General features: G+C 43.7%; 2 protein-coding genes across 2 annotated transcripts; both read right to left on the reverse strand.

The window, feature by feature from the left end:
- Positions 1-8,209: 8,209 nt before the first annotated feature.
- Positions 8,210-8,946, reverse strand: sst6.1 (somatostatin family member 6.1). Its single transcript, XM_076163478.1, has 2 exons — positions 8,842-8,946; positions 8,210-8,437 (listed from the first exon to the last, which is right to left on the reverse strand). The coding sequence occupies exons 1-2, from the start codon at positions 8,944-8,946 to the stop codon at positions 8,210-8,212; spliced, it is 333 nt and encodes a 110-aa protein (XP_076019593.1).
- A 3,864-nt stretch (positions 8,947-12,810) lies between these two features.
- srm (spermidine synthase) lies at positions 12,811-16,316 on the reverse strand. The gene is made up of 8 exons (XM_076163476.1): positions 16,090-16,316; positions 14,874-14,994; positions 14,691-14,783; positions 14,457-14,610; positions 14,265-14,348; positions 13,951-14,096; positions 13,746-13,868; positions 12,811-13,653 (listed from the first exon to the last, which is right to left on the reverse strand). Exons 1-8 carry the CDS (start codon positions 16,230-16,232, stop codon positions 13,636-13,638), a joined length of 882 nt encoding a protein of 293 aa, XP_076019591.1. The 5' UTR covers positions 16,233-16,316; the 3' UTR covers positions 12,811-13,635.
- Positions 16,317-16,720: the final 404 nt, after the last annotated feature.

Raw genomic sequence — 16,720 nt, forward strand, 5'->3', positions numbered from 1 at the left:
AACATGGATTTCCAATATGAGTAATGGCACGATTCTCCTGGTGGCGACTTCATGTGTCACTATTAAATAAGTGCCGTGGCCGTCCCCCGTCACGCCGCCGTGACATTTAGGAGGTCAGCGGTTCACATCACTTTCTCTGGTCTCGATTGCGGCCGGGCCATTTTGTGTTGTTCTGTGCTGTTAGAGCGACTGCAATCAGTCGGAGCGCATTTCACAAGGGTCCAGCCGGGATGGAAATACTCATAAAACAGCACTACTGTGAGAAAATGACATTACTTGAGATTCTCATCTTCTGCTGTAGCAACACATCTATTCCAGGTGCAGAGGCTGAGGTAAACACGTAGCGTTCAGGTGGCTAATCAAGGCCGTGTCAACTGTGTGATTGGAGATCCATACTGTCCAGATCATACAGGACATTGAAGGGTTTGAACAAGATGGTCAATATCGTCCAGTGGCTCTTTCTCCGTCCCCTGCAGTCTGATTCTTCTTATGACGCCATCAAACATGAGAGGCTGCTGGTTCAGCTCCAGTTCAGCGTCAGCGTAAAAGCCAAAATGATATAATGAACTGTGGTGACAGCAGCCAGCAATAGATAACAAGATTTTTACACAGCTTCCCCCCGTACGAGCGCCACAAATCAAACAGCTGGTGGTGAATTAACAAGACTAGGACCAAACCTGAGTGATTATTTCTTTCACATTTGTGTCGATAGCTGTGTTTTGTTAACTTCCGCCTCCGAAACTAAACCTGGTTTCAGGTTTAAGCCTTTGCCTTTGTGAACACGTTTGTTTGTAAAAGACTGTCAGGCAGGCAAACTAATCCAAAAGGTAAAGCTGGTAAACGGGTCAAACACAGGCTTGCTGTTGAACTGGCAGCTCCAAAGAGCCGGCAGGGAACAGAACACGAGCAGAAACCCGCAGAGAAAAGTGGCCATTATACTCAGACCTGACCTCAAAGTGTTGGTATGCTTAAAATAAAAACATAAACCCCACAATTTCCTCTGAAATAAGTGGAAACTGACCAAAGTAAAAGGCATCCAGTATATATCCAACAGAAACAGACACTTTGAATTTCGATGTAACATTATTTAAGATAAGATAAAAAAGATGATTAGGACACAATTATTGATACCCCTGATAAATCATAAATAGGGATTTTTCAAGCAGATAATTGTCTTTCTTTCACATCACAGGTGTATTTAATGTTATAATCACTCATGTAAATGGAGAATAGTTCTCCATGTGGACGCCGCTGAATGCAACATAAGTTTATCCCACAATTTGTACTACGGTTTTAATATATTACTTCCTAAAACAAGCTCAAAGAAAAGCACTTTAATTTCTATTTGGTGATCTATAGCAAGATAAACAGGCTTTACTCTTGTCAGGGTTTTGTTTGCTTCTAATAGTGAATTTCTGGTGGGGGATATTTCTTAAACATTGACAGTTTCATAACCGTAACAGCACCAGAGAACCGGCGGGAGGTTTATTTGAACATCTATGAGACACATACAGCAGACACCGACATCCTAACAGGAGATCTCAGAACCATGGTTGATGAGATTAGTATTCAGCTTCATTCAGCCGGTCAACGAAGCACAAACCAATTAATCTTTACATGTTTCGTGTTCGTGTAGCAAAGCAAATCCTCCTCCGCATTGTAATGCCGCCTTTAATATCACCACTGTGTTTTGAATTGGGCAACTGAGACCTAAAGAGAATAATCATTTTACATATATCATCCTGCTGTCCACACACTGACTTGATCTTTTATTCATGAATTTTTACTGCTGTGTATTATTGATCTGAATCTGGATCAGGGCTCAGTTGTTGTATTTTTTCTTCCTCTACTTGTTACTTCTTTAGCACACCTGGCCATCGGAGGAGAGCAGATCCCTTACTGAATTTCCTCTCTGGGGTTTCTAGCATTTTCTTAAGGCTTTGTGTGTCTTGTGAAGTCCTTTGTAACATTGTATGTGATATTCATTTAGATTAAAATGAGCTTGACTTATTTTTATTTGTACCCTCTGCATATCAAATTGGACTGCATACATTATGTGTGTATACTTGCACTGCTTGGTCAATATCAGGCATATTTACATTGATTCATTTATAAATTCATAAGCATTGAATTTCTGAGCCTCAGTCTCTACTGGCAGCACAATTCCTCATGTTAATGATGATGTTCATGTCGTTCATGAGTCCGATTGCCACGGGCAAAAAATATATACATGAATTCTAAAGTAAGTTTTGTGGATTTGTAATCTTTACCTACATAACTGCACGTTTTCAGCACCATCCACTCCTTGATAATGCACTAATTATGCCTTCATGAATGTACCTCAAATGAATTCCGCTGCGAGCATTCTGCAGCACTTGAAGCCTTTGCAACCTGTGTTTTGCTCTAACACCAATCAGACCTTTCCCTGCTTCCTAAAGTAGCGGCATGCAGGACAGAACAGGATCACTATAGTGACCATTGTGCTGCATCCCTTCCTCATTCCCGTGACAGCTCATTTTCTGAGCCGTGGCTTTAGCGCTGAAAGAGCACAGGGCCCTGTAATGATCAGCTTTTAGTGCCGGCTTTGGGCAGCTGAATAAGCCATCAAGCATCATTAGTCCCTGTTTGGGGAAACAATCTGTCCAATCTCCTCGCTTCTCCCAGACGGGAGTAGCCTGCATGTGGCAGGAAGCTCTGCTGACGTCCAACAAGCATCTTTCAGCTGTCAAAGACTAAATATTCCGGATGATGTCGCTCATCATGATCCCTCTGGAAAATCTTTTAAAATCTTCTATTTGTTAATATTTACAATTCCGTCCTCAAATAAGCAATGTGCTCTGAATGAAGGAAAATACAGAAAGTAACATTTGATCAGCGTGATAGAGACATGAGATCAATCAAAGAGAACATGAACGGAGCAGAACTCTCTCTGAAAGCCACTAATGATCTCTGAGTAACCTGCCTGCCTGCACACACACACACACACGTACACACACAGCTCCAGTATTCATGTCCTTCCTTTAAAAATACATATATTTATATCTGGATTTGACTTCATAATGCAGCAGCTCTCCAGTCAGCCTGCTGAAGGCTCTGGGTTCATAAAGCTCACTTAGATAAAACAAACACACTCCTGCTTTCCAAACAAGACCACTGGAGCCGTTGTATAACAAATGAGGATGTTCCATTTTTCTGTTATATCTATATTCTAACTCACTGCGGTGGCCATTTAATCTGATTACAAGCTTTCAGAGATGTTAAATCAAGCATATCAACTGCAGTAATCTGGACAGATAAACAGAAACATCATTTCAGTCCCTTTCTCGTAAATCAATTCCCTCTCCCATCATACGAGTGTTTGTTGATAGAGAGATGGCAGAGGATGATGCGTCTGTTCACACTTTACCTCTGAAGTGCTGCAGAGGCGTTAATTAGGCCTCAGCAGACCGGTCCAGGCCAGTTTAAGGAACCATGACGTCATTTGTCTCTAGATTATCAGGAGCGCTGGATGAAAATGGAAGCCGACGCCTCTGTGGAACACACAGACAAACACAGTGACCTGGCAGAAAGCACAAAGAGTTTGCTGCTGTTTCACAGAGCCAAGCTACTTTAGATCACTTCACCAAGAGTTGCCCGCAGTTTGACAGCATTCCTGTCAAGCTACAAACTAGCAACGCAGCTTCAAACTAGCAACGCAGCTACAAACGGGGTCAGCCCTATGTTCCCTCAGCCCAATGGTCCCACAGCCCTATGTTCCCTCATTTCTAAGATTTAAGGCATAATTTTGAAAAAAGAGGGAACATAGGGCTGTGGGAACATAGGGCTGTGGGAACATAGGGCTGAGGGAACATAGGGCTGAGGGAACATAGGCATGCTCCCGCTACAAACTAGCATTTCCTTCTTGTCATATATAGACATGTGGCAGATTTTCAAACTGAAAAGCAACTAGATTTACTCTCCCACATACGTCTGTTCACTATGTCGCATTTCACATTAAATGGAAATAACTTTAAGAAGGCTTCTACATATGAACTGTAGCTAGCTAAAAGTTTATAAATAGCAATATATTCAGGTTAATATACTGTGTGGACTCACTTCTTTGGGGAGCAGCTGTGCACTAAGCAGGATAACATAAAGTCACATACGACCTAAATGCAGACTTCAAATGTTACTCTGACAAACAGCAGATATTTCCCTCATGGCATTCTGGGTTGTGGTATTTTGTGAAAACAAATCATTAGTGAAAGGTCCTGACCCCAAAAACCCCGTCTAACCTTCCAAATCTGATCAAAATCTGATTTTTAAAACTGATAATTGTCGCTATGAACCAAACCACATGCTTTACAAAGTGCAGGCAGACAAACAGAGGTCAAAAGTCACGAGATCAATGTAAGATTTAACAAACAGACAGCGCTGTCTCACATTCCAGAGTTTCTAAGTCATGAGGTCGACGCTATAGATGACTCACCAGGGAAGAAATGATGAGAAAGTCCAACCCAAAGAGAAACGTCTGCTCCATGTGAGCAGTCAGCTGATCAGGTGAGGTGAGGTGAGGAGCAGGGGAGGGAACGCAACAGTGACCGCTGATGGACAGGTGAAGAACTGCAGTCTGTTCACATTCAACTTTATATTTATTTGCTGTGATCACATACTCAAGGTTACTGTGGCAACCTGCATACTCCTCTATCCACCCTCTGCATTTCACCTGATTAGCCGCTAAGTAATGATGTTAATGAAAGCAGACAAACAAACGTGTGGATTCTACAACAGAAAACACCAACAGTCCTCGCAAAAGAGCCCTAAACTTAACTTTGTGTTGGTCTCTGCGTCACTCAGAACGGCATGAAGAGGAGATAATGATCTTCAAATGTGCTCGATTCACAGAGTTTACAGGACTGATTCAATTACAGGTGGTTCAAGCGATGATGCCACTTATGATGACACTTATCACACATATTGTCATTGTGCAGATGTTCAGGACCCTTGGAGAGGAGCAGACAATACCAAATCCCCCCGAAAACACCACTTGTAGATGAGTTGTGTGTAATCCAGGTAATTGCACGCTTTCTGCCACCGTCTCCTTTATGTGACGCTGAATAGGCAGAGGAAGCTGCGAGCCGGCTTGATTGCAGCTCATCACGCCGCGTCGATGTGCAACGAGCAGGACCACATCATCAAAGAGTTTCAACATCTCCAAGTTTGAGGAGAATATCTATCTAGGTCTATGTTTTCTTTTGCTATAACAACAAAAACAACAATGAATGATACAGGATAAATATTCAACATGATAAAGAAAATAATTCCTCCATAATAACTCCTTGCCAATTCCTGACGCCAATCAGTATTTGTGAGTGTGTGTGTGTGTGTGTGTGTGTGTGTGTGTGTGTGTGTGTGTGTGTGTGTGTAAACAGGAAAGAGTTTGGCTGGTGGTGGAGGTGCTGCCCACTCTCACTTTGTGCCCCTGGGCTGCAATGAGCAACGCAGAGCAGCGAACATCAAAGCTGATGCCTGCCAGCCAAGCATCTTATTGGCTTTCCTTTTGATCTGAAGGAGGGGAGAGGACTGTGTAATTCAAAATTTAAATGTGACTTCATATGTACCAGTGTTTAAAAATAACAAAGACTCAGGTTTAGTTGGTGAATCCATCTTCAAAGTGCAGCACGTTACATAAATGCAGAGGAGAGAGGTAAACATCAGGGGAGGCCAGAGTGGGAATCCTGATGATTCCTCCAAACAGGTTTGTGCTTTTACTCTGTGTGATGTATGGCCGCCATGTTACGCAATTTCAGCTTTCAAATCACAAAGTATAATGTCGCTCATGTAAGTTTAAAGTTCCAGCTTCCAATTAGACATAGAATTGAGTTTGACATGAGCGAGTGTTGTCAATGTTTTGCTGTAATTCTTCTCTGGACAACTTTTTTATAGTCGGTTTTCATTAAATCCTAAAAAATGAATTAGACAGAGCAGCAGGACACAATATCAGCTCATTAAAAAGGAAGAAAATGCATGAAGGTGAACGTGAAGTGCAAACCCATGTCACTTTAGTATCAGAATTGCTCAGAATTGCTCAATAGAAAACATTTCTGTTGAACAGCATCATTCGTTTTTAAGATTCTTAAAATTCACAGATGAAACTTCGCTGAGACAACAAAGAAAAAAGTTGTGTTTATTTGTCTGTACCACAAAAAACAATTCCAAACATAATACCAGTGTTTCTCCTCAGTGCGTTGATCTGATCAGAAAGTGAACCTGTGTGACAGATTAGATGGAAGCAGCTGATATTCAAGGTTAAATCCAGATTCATCAACTCCACTCACTGGAACTGGAGACGCTCCAAGGATTTGGAATGACTTCTTCTGTTTGAAATCATGAAACGTACGCCCGATTAAAACCTCCAAACACGAGGCCGGGTCAGCGTCTCCTCCACTTCACCCAACCTCTCTGCACATGCTTACAATACACACACACATACACACACACATTGATTACTCACACATGCCAGAAGGGCCGAGGGGACATGTGGTAATTGTAACAAGACGGAGAAAGGAGCTCAGGGTGTCGTTTGATTTGAGAATCGAAAAAGCAGCAGGTTGACAGGGTCACGCGGGGAACGGGTCATTATCTCTGCCCTGTGCTCTAACTACCGAACATGGAGGACTGCGACACCAACAAGATGCGAGCGGGAAAGAAGCTGAAAAGGAGGAAAAAAGGCTTAAAAGGCTTTGTGTGGTGTCATAGTTAAAACAACCTTTAACCGCTTTCCAGCCGGCTGCGGTCAGTAAATGTCAGCTGTGTGTGGACACGAGGTACGAGGCTGATGTATTCACTTTCCCCGCATGTTCAATGATGTGTGATAAGTCACTGAAGCTTCTCCCTCAAACCTGTGGCGAGGCATTAATAAGGATCGCCTCGCAAAGCTGCTGCAGCCGCTTTGCCGTCCTCACACACGTCAGCACCAATTTGTGTTAAAATGTATTTTTAGTCACAACATGAATCCATAAAATCAATGCATAAATGAAATCCTATAAACATAATAAACTCCTCTGCTGCTCCCTTTCACACTTTCCTCTTTGCTGATAATGAAGTTTGTGTGTATCCTCGACAAGATGGAAGAATATTCTGCTGTAAGGTCACAAAGTTCAGAGCGACATAATTACATTCTGCTCAGTCGGAGCCGCACGTCTCCGTATGTTTGGACGAAATGAAACAAAATGAAACATTGATGCCTTTTCATAAAGAAGGTGACACGCAGGGTCTCCCTAAATGTGTCTGCAGCTTCAGACTGCCGTGAGTTTAGGAATGCAATTATGACACGTATAGGATCTGGCAACCCGACAACAGCCACACACACTTTTCTCTGTTTTGTCACCAAAATAAAGACGCAGAATAACAATCCATTAAAGCCACAGGAACTCATCAGCAACCCGAGGGGAGAGGTTTGGTTGTCACACACACACACACACACACACACACACACACACACACACACACATGAATCATATGTACTGAACAGACTTTGTTATTTTTTATGCACAGTCAAGCATTATTGTTGTTATATTTGCATTTTAATGTAAAGTTTAACTGATTTTTCCGCCAATTTTGTTGATTTTGCTGCTTGTAAAAGGTTTTGCTTCTGCTGTGTCGTCACTTCTCTTCAGTAACCACATTTGAGGGATCTTTTTGTTTAATCTTAATGTTGTTAATATTGTTTCATGTATTATTATTGGAGTATTCTCTCTTAAATTTTGGCAATGACCACAAAAATCCACTATCAATCTGAGAATGATGCGTTTGTGATGGATTATTGATTGTGCTTCATTATCCTCCATCTGTTTTCATTCCATCATGTTGGATTATGTTAAGTTATTATATTATATATTATTATTATTATTATTAGTTAGTATAATAAGTTGCATCCTGGTTTTGACACCGTTGACTTCAAGAAAAGCGATTAACTCATCGTCTCAAATATTATATCCATGCTTTATTGACCCTGAAATAAATAATTACATACATAAATACATTGATAGTTTACAGAGCAAGATCAATAAATCATCAATATTCAAACACACACAGTGTCTGAGTGAAGTCCGTGGATGCTGACAGGTGCAGGTGATATCGTATGTACAGCTGAGTCTACTACAGTTCATGTCGGTCTGAGGAAGAGGAGGAGGACGAGTTGGAGCGGAGCACAGTCGAGCCGGCGGCGTTAGCAGGAGGTGAAAGTTTTCCAGAAGAAGTTTTTACAGGGGGCCTTGCGGTCACGCTGAGGCAGTGATAGCCGGTTGTAGACGGCCCGCTCCTCTAGCCGAGACTCCAGCGGCTCCTCCAGCTCCATGGGAGACGAGTCCCCAGGCAACATGTTGGAGTCCAGAGCTCCGTCCAGCAAGCCGGACACCAGCTTCAGGATCAGCTCCTTTCGCTCCTTACTCAGCTCCTGAGAGAGGGAAAGAGAGAGGAGAGAGAGAGAGAGAGAGAGAGAGAGAGAGAGAGAGAGAGAGAGAGAGAGAGAGAGAGAGAGAGAGAGAGTCAGTGAAATGTCTTTGAAGCGAAGGAGATCTTCACCCAATATCATCATCTTCTATTTAAATAATTTAAAAATGCACAAATTAAACAATACAGTTCTTCCTCTTTCTCAGTGTCAAACGATTTTTTAGAAACATTACAATTAACTTTAAATCTCAGTTTTGACCTCTTAATCTTAGTTTTAGCTCAATTTTCCCCACAGAATCCTGCACTTATCCATCATAAAAGTCAGCTTAATGTCCGTAAAAAGATCCCTTAACAATTGCATCTTAAATCAGAAATGGCCTAGTGTGTGTGTAGGTGTGTGTGTCTCACCCTGTTCACGTGGACGGGGCTCCTGTCGTCCACAGGAAGCACGGCCGCTGCTCTAACGCTGAGCAGAACCCCCATGAGAGCCGCTAAGACCACCAGGAGCTGCATGCTGTGAGAGAGGACGGAGCAGAGCGAGTGTGTGCGTGTGTGTGTGTGTCCTTTCAAGCTGAAAAAGGAGAGTGTGTGTGCGTGTGTGTGAGTGTGTATGTAAGCCTCTCTGAAGGAAAAAGGTGGAGAAAGTGGCGTGCAGTTGGAGGAAGCTGCTCACTTCTTTGGAAAGCGGATGTTTCTGCTGCTCTTCCTCCAAAGACCCTCACTCTTTTATTTATACACCTCTCTCTCACTCCCCCTCTCCCTCTCTCCCTCTCTCTCTCTCTCTCCCCCCACCCTGTCTGAAGCTGACGTAGCGAGTGGTGGGTGTATGTCTGACGGAGGGAGGTGGGTGGGATGCATGCGGTGTGTGTGTGTGTGTGTGTCGGGGGGGATGTGTGTACACGAGTGAGGAAGAGGGGAGTCAGACGAAGAGGTCAGCAGAAAACAAATGGAAGCTCAAAGCGCTTTAACCTTTTTGACAAATTGCGAGCGGGAACATCGGTGACAAACAACGGCGACGTCACCGCGGTAAAAGCATCATCTGGGCTAATGTGTCCATCAGGCTGGGCTTTGATTGACAGCCTACAAACTCCTGCAGGTTGATGGACCAATTTCACAACTGGTGATGCAGCGACGCTCCCGCGCTCCAAACTAAAGGTTGAGTCTCACCTGGGAAGGCAATCAAACAAAACTCCGGCAGGATAAAAAGCGAGACGCCACATCGATCACCAGCTCATCCTGGTGTTTGACATGACGCCCGACATCTGATTCCTGTCACAGAGCTCCACAAGTCTCTCACACACCTGCAGATTACAATTGAACCGTCTGACACTCGGCCGGAATCTGGGGATTTCAAGCTTCGGGGAGCGCACATCACTAAGATAAGATAAGATAAGATGAAAGTTTATTATCCCGAGGGAAATGACTGATGGGTCGTTAGAGAAGTCTGCAGCAGTTCTCCACCCACCGATACCCTGGGGGGCAAGGGGGGGGGTTACGATCAGGGAGGGGACATGTGGACCTGTTGTTGGGCCCCAGGATCCTTCAAACCATACTGAGGGTAGGGAGCCCCTGGGATCTGTGGAGCCGCCCCTGCTCAGTGAACAAGCAGGCCACAGACGGAAGATCTCACACATCTTCATCCTTTTCACCGACGTCTCTGCATTCAAGTATCTCCGAAGCAAACAGTGAGGTCATGGAGAAATGTACAGACTAAAGAGACGGACGTGTTCCAGTGAAGATGAAGTTTACTGACAGAAGGAGAGAATATTTTTGAGAGTTTTTGGTAAATTTGTGCTGGACAGAACTGAACACAACCTTAAGAAAGATCATTTCAGTTGAATAAATTGAGATTAGTTTTTAAAAAGTGAGTGAAAGTTGGAGTGACAGCAGCTCAGCCTCACTTCCTCTCACATCACTCGATCATCTGCGTGGATCCAGGCGCTCAGACACAAACTCCGGCTGCTGGAACTCGTTTGGAGAATTCGCTTCAACTCTCAGCTGGATTTTTTCCTTCAATGAGTTCTAAGCACAAACTTAAACTAAACCATCTTGTGCATCAATCTCTGGTATTCATAGCAACAGCTCAGTGCATAAAGGGTTAAATACGCTCAATACTACTACGCTGCAGCTTACAGGAGCACTTTAGATGTTTTATTTCCCCTTGTTTAAGCTCGTCTCAGGCTGTATGTCACACTGAATGTGTCTGTCCTTTGTCATTTCAACAACAAAATGAAATGGATTCTTCTATCGATGATTCCTTCATAAACAAACAAACAAGCCATAGAAAATCATATTTCTCCATTCCAGAGGCCTCGTTTGTTTCTGGACACAAATGTCACATCTGTCCCGTCCAGTCGATTGATCTTCTGGTGCCGCAGCGTTTGAGGTGGCAAACAAAAGACAAATTGAATGAAAAGTAAAACCTTAAAGTGAACTCTTCATATGAAGTTGGTCATCAGACTTCCTCTGTGGTCTAAAGGCTCCATTTGGAAACTTTTGCTTTAATATACAAACACAGTTCATTAAACCGCTTTCTTGCTTCAACACCACCGTGCAGCAGAGTGAAAACAGGACATTTTTAAGCGTCAGCCTGTGGGTTTGTGTTACTGGATGCATTTCTACAGACGAGAAGCTCAATAATTAAAAATAACACAAACTCCTTATTTTCAACATAAACATGCAGGAAAAGACCAAAATCCACAACATGTACTCTTCAGAAACAAAGGTACAGAAACTCCTAAACCACCACGAGAGCAAACACAACATTTACTCCTCATGTTCCTGATGACATCATGCCTGCAGACAAACATATCCTCATCTACTTAAACCTTCTGCCAATCCCGCAAATCTGTATATGACTGCAGTACCACAGTAACTACAGACTGCCACCTACAGTGTACACACACAGTGAACAAACAGAGTACACACACTGTACTTCTGTCACAGCTTCGCTCAATGTTCAAATGGATTGGCTGCACTTTCGGAAAAGACTTGTCTCTACAGTGCTGACGTGAGGGAGCCTGGAGCCTGGAGCCTGGAGCCTGGAGCCTGGAGCCTGGAGCCGAACAGAGATGAGCACACATGGATCCGGCTTCCTTAAAGGTGTCTGCTGCAGGAGACTTTAGAGAGAAACTCCCACTAAATCTGATCAATGTGTGTGAAACCCTGGTTTGTTGCCAGCAGCAGCACTTCGGCGTGATCACAATGAGCCATCCTTCACCAAACGGCGGAGGATTTCTCGCTGACCGTCGTTTATTAAAGAGTAAAAGACTACAAGTGAGGTCAGATCCCTCTTTCTAAAGGCACAGGTGTCATTATTTAAACACAGCAGAGTCCTGAGGAGGGGAATACATCTGTGTGATGGCAGCATGGACGTTATTGATCCTACAAGGGAAGTCAGATTGAATATTTATGGTTACACTAACGACAGTGGAGGAGAGATTCATTTAGAGAATTATGTGAATAAGAATTAACAAAAAAGAAGAGCAAAGCCATGACTGCAGTATTAAATATGACAGGAATGTAATGAAGTATTGAGCTTTGGAACACAGCACAGGATTGTGCAACAAGTTGATGCAACAAAGAGAAGCAGGATTTTTCATATTTCTCAAAAATTGATGTGACTTTGGAGGAATAATTTGACATTAAATGGTTTAAAACAGATTCCGTTTGATGGAACTAGCTCCATACATAACCAAATGCTGCCCTCTGGTGTCTGAACACTACAACTGCACATCAAGGATTTATTTACTTGCGTGACATTTAGGATCAATCATTAGTTGTGATCGGAATTTGAAAAAGCTGTTAAAGCTTCTCGGAACCGTGGTTGTCAGCTTGTAAACAACCGTGATATTTACTGAACTGGTATTAAAAATTTGCGATTTGCAAAACGAGAGATTTTTCTTTTTATTTAATTTTCAAGAATTCCTTGCAATCAAAAATATTTGATCTTGTCTACATGTTTTGTGTGATTAAAAGTTTCCCCTGATGATTATTTGATTTAAACATTTTCCTGAATCTTTGTCAACATTTCCTCAATATTTTTTTAATCCTTTATGAAAATGTGCATTTTATTAAATCAATAAAAACTAAATAAATCCATAAGCATCCTGAATATCTTTCTTTCTTTGAGGGGTTTTACATTTTTCTTTCGATTTTTCAGAAGCAATTTCAAAATTCTCTGTATTTACATTTTTGATTTAGTAGTTTAACCCTTTCTTAGATCCTCATTTCTTGCCTGAGCTGCTCAGCTGTACTCAGGCTCAGCTGTACTCAGACTCAGCTGTACTCACCTATAGGCTTAGCTGGGCTCACCTGTATTCAGTCACAGTAAAACGAATGAAAGGTTGTATTTCTTACACTCTCACACACACACACTGATGTCACTGATTTATTATTACAGTTCAGAACTCTTATAAAAACACAATTGCGTCGCTCAGGTAAGACATTTATTCCCGACACAGATTAAATGTGGATTATGGACTGATAGGTAGTGTTGTTAGACTTTGAGGTTAGCACGGAAAAATAAATAGTCGTACCACCCTGAACCGTGAGACTAACAGAGGCTATAGCCACCATGAGACAGACAGACGGACATACCAGAGAGACAGACAGCTGAGAATCTGATGATCTGAAACGAGAAACATTCAAAGGACAAACAAGGTTTAAACGAGGGGGGGGGGGGGGGGGGGGATAAAGCATGATCCCTGTGAGGCTTTAAAGGGAAACTCTGTGGGTCGCTCTGTGGGTCGCTCTGTGGGCCGCTCTGTGACAGACGGGTTTGGACTACGAGCGCAAAGGAAACATTTACCAATATTTCTTTCAACCGATATATAGGGAGGTGCTCCTTCAATAGACTGTCCTTCACCAGAAACAATGGAGACGGGGAAGAGGAAGAAGAAGAAGAAGAAGAAGGAGAAAAACAAAAAAAGAAGAAGTCCAAAAACACCGGAAAAATAAAATAAATAGAGACGGAGCTGTAAGACCGGAGGAGGCGGAGGAGGAGGGAACGCCTACTTCCCACACGAGCATGATTCATTTGTTCTCTCACTCCACAGCTTTCTGTGGTGTGTGTGTGTGTGTGTGTGTGTGTGTGTGTGTGTGTGTGTGTGTGTGGGAGGGGAGCTGCTGGACGAGGCTGAGCGTTGAGGAGGTGAAGCAGCTGGAGGGTCAGGGGGGGCCGGACGAGGAGCGACGCGTCCATCATGCTTCATTAAGGACCTGTGGCAGAGACAGGAAGTAGTAAAGTAAGAGTTTAGACTGACTGATCCACTCTGAGGTGTGTGAGGTTGCGACGGCTCCGTGTTCTGTACCTTTCTGGCAAACTCGGGGAGGATGAAGGACGCTTTGTGAATAGCTGAGTTGTAATATTCCAGGTTCATAGATTCCACCTCGTCTTTTGTCAGTTGTCTAACCGGTTCCCGGAAATTTGTTTCCTTTCAAAAACACAAGCAGAGCGGTTAGTTGTGCAACAGGGTGCGGATCAGCGTGGAGGTGCGGCAGCATGACGACACTCACAGGGTTTTTACTGCAGAGCATGAAGCCGATCTGGCCGCTGGGGTAGGTGGGGATGGTGCAGTAGGCGTAGTCCACCACCGGGAACAAGGTCTTACAGAAGGTCCGCATCTCTTTGATGAGCTCCAGGTGGAGCCACTGACACTCGCCTGTGAAGAGCAGAGGAGAGGGCACTTCCTGTCAGGCGTCACAGCACGGAGACTAAACCCAGAGCGAGGTCGCCGAGCGGACGCTGAGTCAGCAGCACGTGAGCGACTTTGACTCAGGTCGGCGCCGCAAGACAATCACCGACATAACATGCATGATGTTCACGTTACCCTGGCAACAAAGGATTCCGCCCTTCCGCAACGCCGTCTTCATCAGCTGGTAGTACGACTCCTTGAACAAACTCTCAGCCGGGCCTGAAAGATAAACACAGAAGTCAAAACATGAACGTCTGCTGAAGATGAAACACAGGAGATAATTGTGCGTTAGGAGTGTGCGACTCCTCTTCCTCTCCGCTCTCTTACCGACAGGATCTGAGGAGTCTGTGATGATGACGTCAAACGCGTCCTGGTTCTGCTTCATGAACTCAAAGCCGTCGCCGACGTTGAGCGTGAGTTTGGGGCTGAAGAAGCCTTTAGCCATCCCAGGCAGGTACTGCTTAGACACGTTAATCACATCCTGCACACAGGAAACACCAGCGTGAGCCAGGAAGCGGCCAGGAAAGGGGTTCACGGGTGAATGCAGATCCGTTCTCTCACCTCATCGATCTCACACTGAACCACAGACTCCACCAGCGGATGCTTCACGACTTCTCTCAGCACGCCGCCGTCGCCACCGCCGATAATGAGCACCTGATGAATAAGAGATGCACACCATGTCATCAGATCGGCCTGGAAAGTTTCCCAGCAAAGTGTGTGTGTGTGTGTGTGTGTGTGTGATACCTTCTTGGGGGAGGGATGGCAGCACACAGGGAGGTTGGCGATCATCTCCTGGTAGGCGAACTCGTCTCTCTCGGTGCACTGGATGACTCCGTCCAGCACCAGGACGTTCCCATAGGTTTTACTGGAAACACAGCGAATCATCTTGAGAATTACGGATGTGTGTATATGTGTGTATGTGTGTGTGTGCGTGTGTGTGTGTGTGTGTGGGGGGGGGGGGGGGGGGGTTGCCTCACAGCTGTGCAGACAATCGGTCTGCCGGGTCAAAGTTCACGTGTGGCCATGTTGAGTGTGAGCTCAGTTGCTTGCAGATGTCAAACCCAGGAAGGTCACACGTCGTCATTCACGCAAACGCAACACAAACGCAGCTGTATCGTGAATGGAACACGTCCAACTGAATATCAGTGTTGGAGCAAATGCTTAATGACTTTGAATGGACCCTTGCTGGGACAAACACACAGTATAGAGACATAACACACACATTGACGACATAAATCACAGCTCCTTCTTGAATTCCTCCAAACTGTAGATTCTACACTCTGATATATAAAGATATCAAGAAATCAAACAAGACGGAGAACAAACACAAAACGCGTTTAAACAAGTTCAGCTCAAACCGGTTGAGACACCTTAAGATGGTGCGTTTGAGACCGGAAAAGGTCCTAGTTTACGTACTTTCGCTAAATTATGTATGCATTTATATAATCGTAGTGTCTCTTAATGTATATTTGATACTTTTATCCGTCTATGTTGTACTTTGTATTGTTGTGCTTGATGTATAAACTCCCTGTATGTGTGAGCAGATTTAGATACACATGATTCAAATTGTGCCGGGTTTTTGGAAACACTCAGCAGAATTCATATTTCTTGCGTGATCGTTTTGCGTACAAAAATAAGGTTTTACTGTAAGAATTTTTAGGGTTTTAACGCATTAGAGTTTGTTTCGGTTCCTCCATCTGCACATACAGTGACGCATTCAGGCTCCACTCGGCCACTCATCAATCAGCGCACCGTTACTCGGCGCCAGCCGGAGTTAGCGCCCCTCGCCACCGACACAAGAGTCCACTTAGGCCGCCTGGTTCAACGCTTTGCACCAACTACGAGCAAACGAATAAGTTTACAATGAACACGAACAAGCGGGACAGCAACGAGCAGCGGCTTCGTCCGTAGCTAGTGGACGCTAACGGTTAGCTAGCGCGGTAGCCAAGTGGCCGCTTACCTCTTGAACACCATAACATCTTGGAACTTGGACTTCCGGTCGTAGAGGACCTCTTCCACCTGGAGGCTCATCGCCTGTCCGGGCCACAACTTACACGTTTCTGTGAACCATCCTGCTTTGATGTTGTCCATGCCCGTGGCCATCTGTAAGACTAACGTGTGTGTCAGTGTGTGTGTGTGTGTGTGTGTGCGCCACTCTGCCTACCGTGGCGAGGGCGAGCCAGTCGATGCCAGAGCAATCGATCGACCGCCGCTAGACCCAGAAATACCGATGTATTATTATTATTAATTATTATTATTATTATTATTATTATTATTATTAGATGTATTGTCATTTAATTACATACATTGGAACAGGCGGAAATGTATTTATTTCTTTTTTTAACTATCACTTTCATTACTACTACTAAAATTAATACAGCAATACAGTAAATAGAATTATTTTTTTATTCTGATATTTTTATCTATTGATTTTGTGGCTGCTGCGTTTTATTGTGATTTTCACTGACTTGTACGAATTAATAAGTATTAATAAGTCTATAAAATATACTTATTATTAAAGTATTAAGTATATAAAATATATCGGCATCCGTTTCGAACTCTATTGCATCCGTTTCGAACTCTATTTAGAA

This window comes from Genypterus blacodes, unplaced genomic scaffold (assembly GCF_046128005.1).
Source record: "Genypterus blacodes isolate CSIRO-AG114 ecotype Tasmania unplaced genomic scaffold, CSIRO-AGI_Gbla_v1 ptg000131l_1, whole genome shotgun sequence".
Classification (NCBI taxonomy): Eukaryota; Metazoa; Chordata; class Actinopteri; order Ophidiiformes; family Ophidiidae; genus Genypterus; species Genypterus blacodes.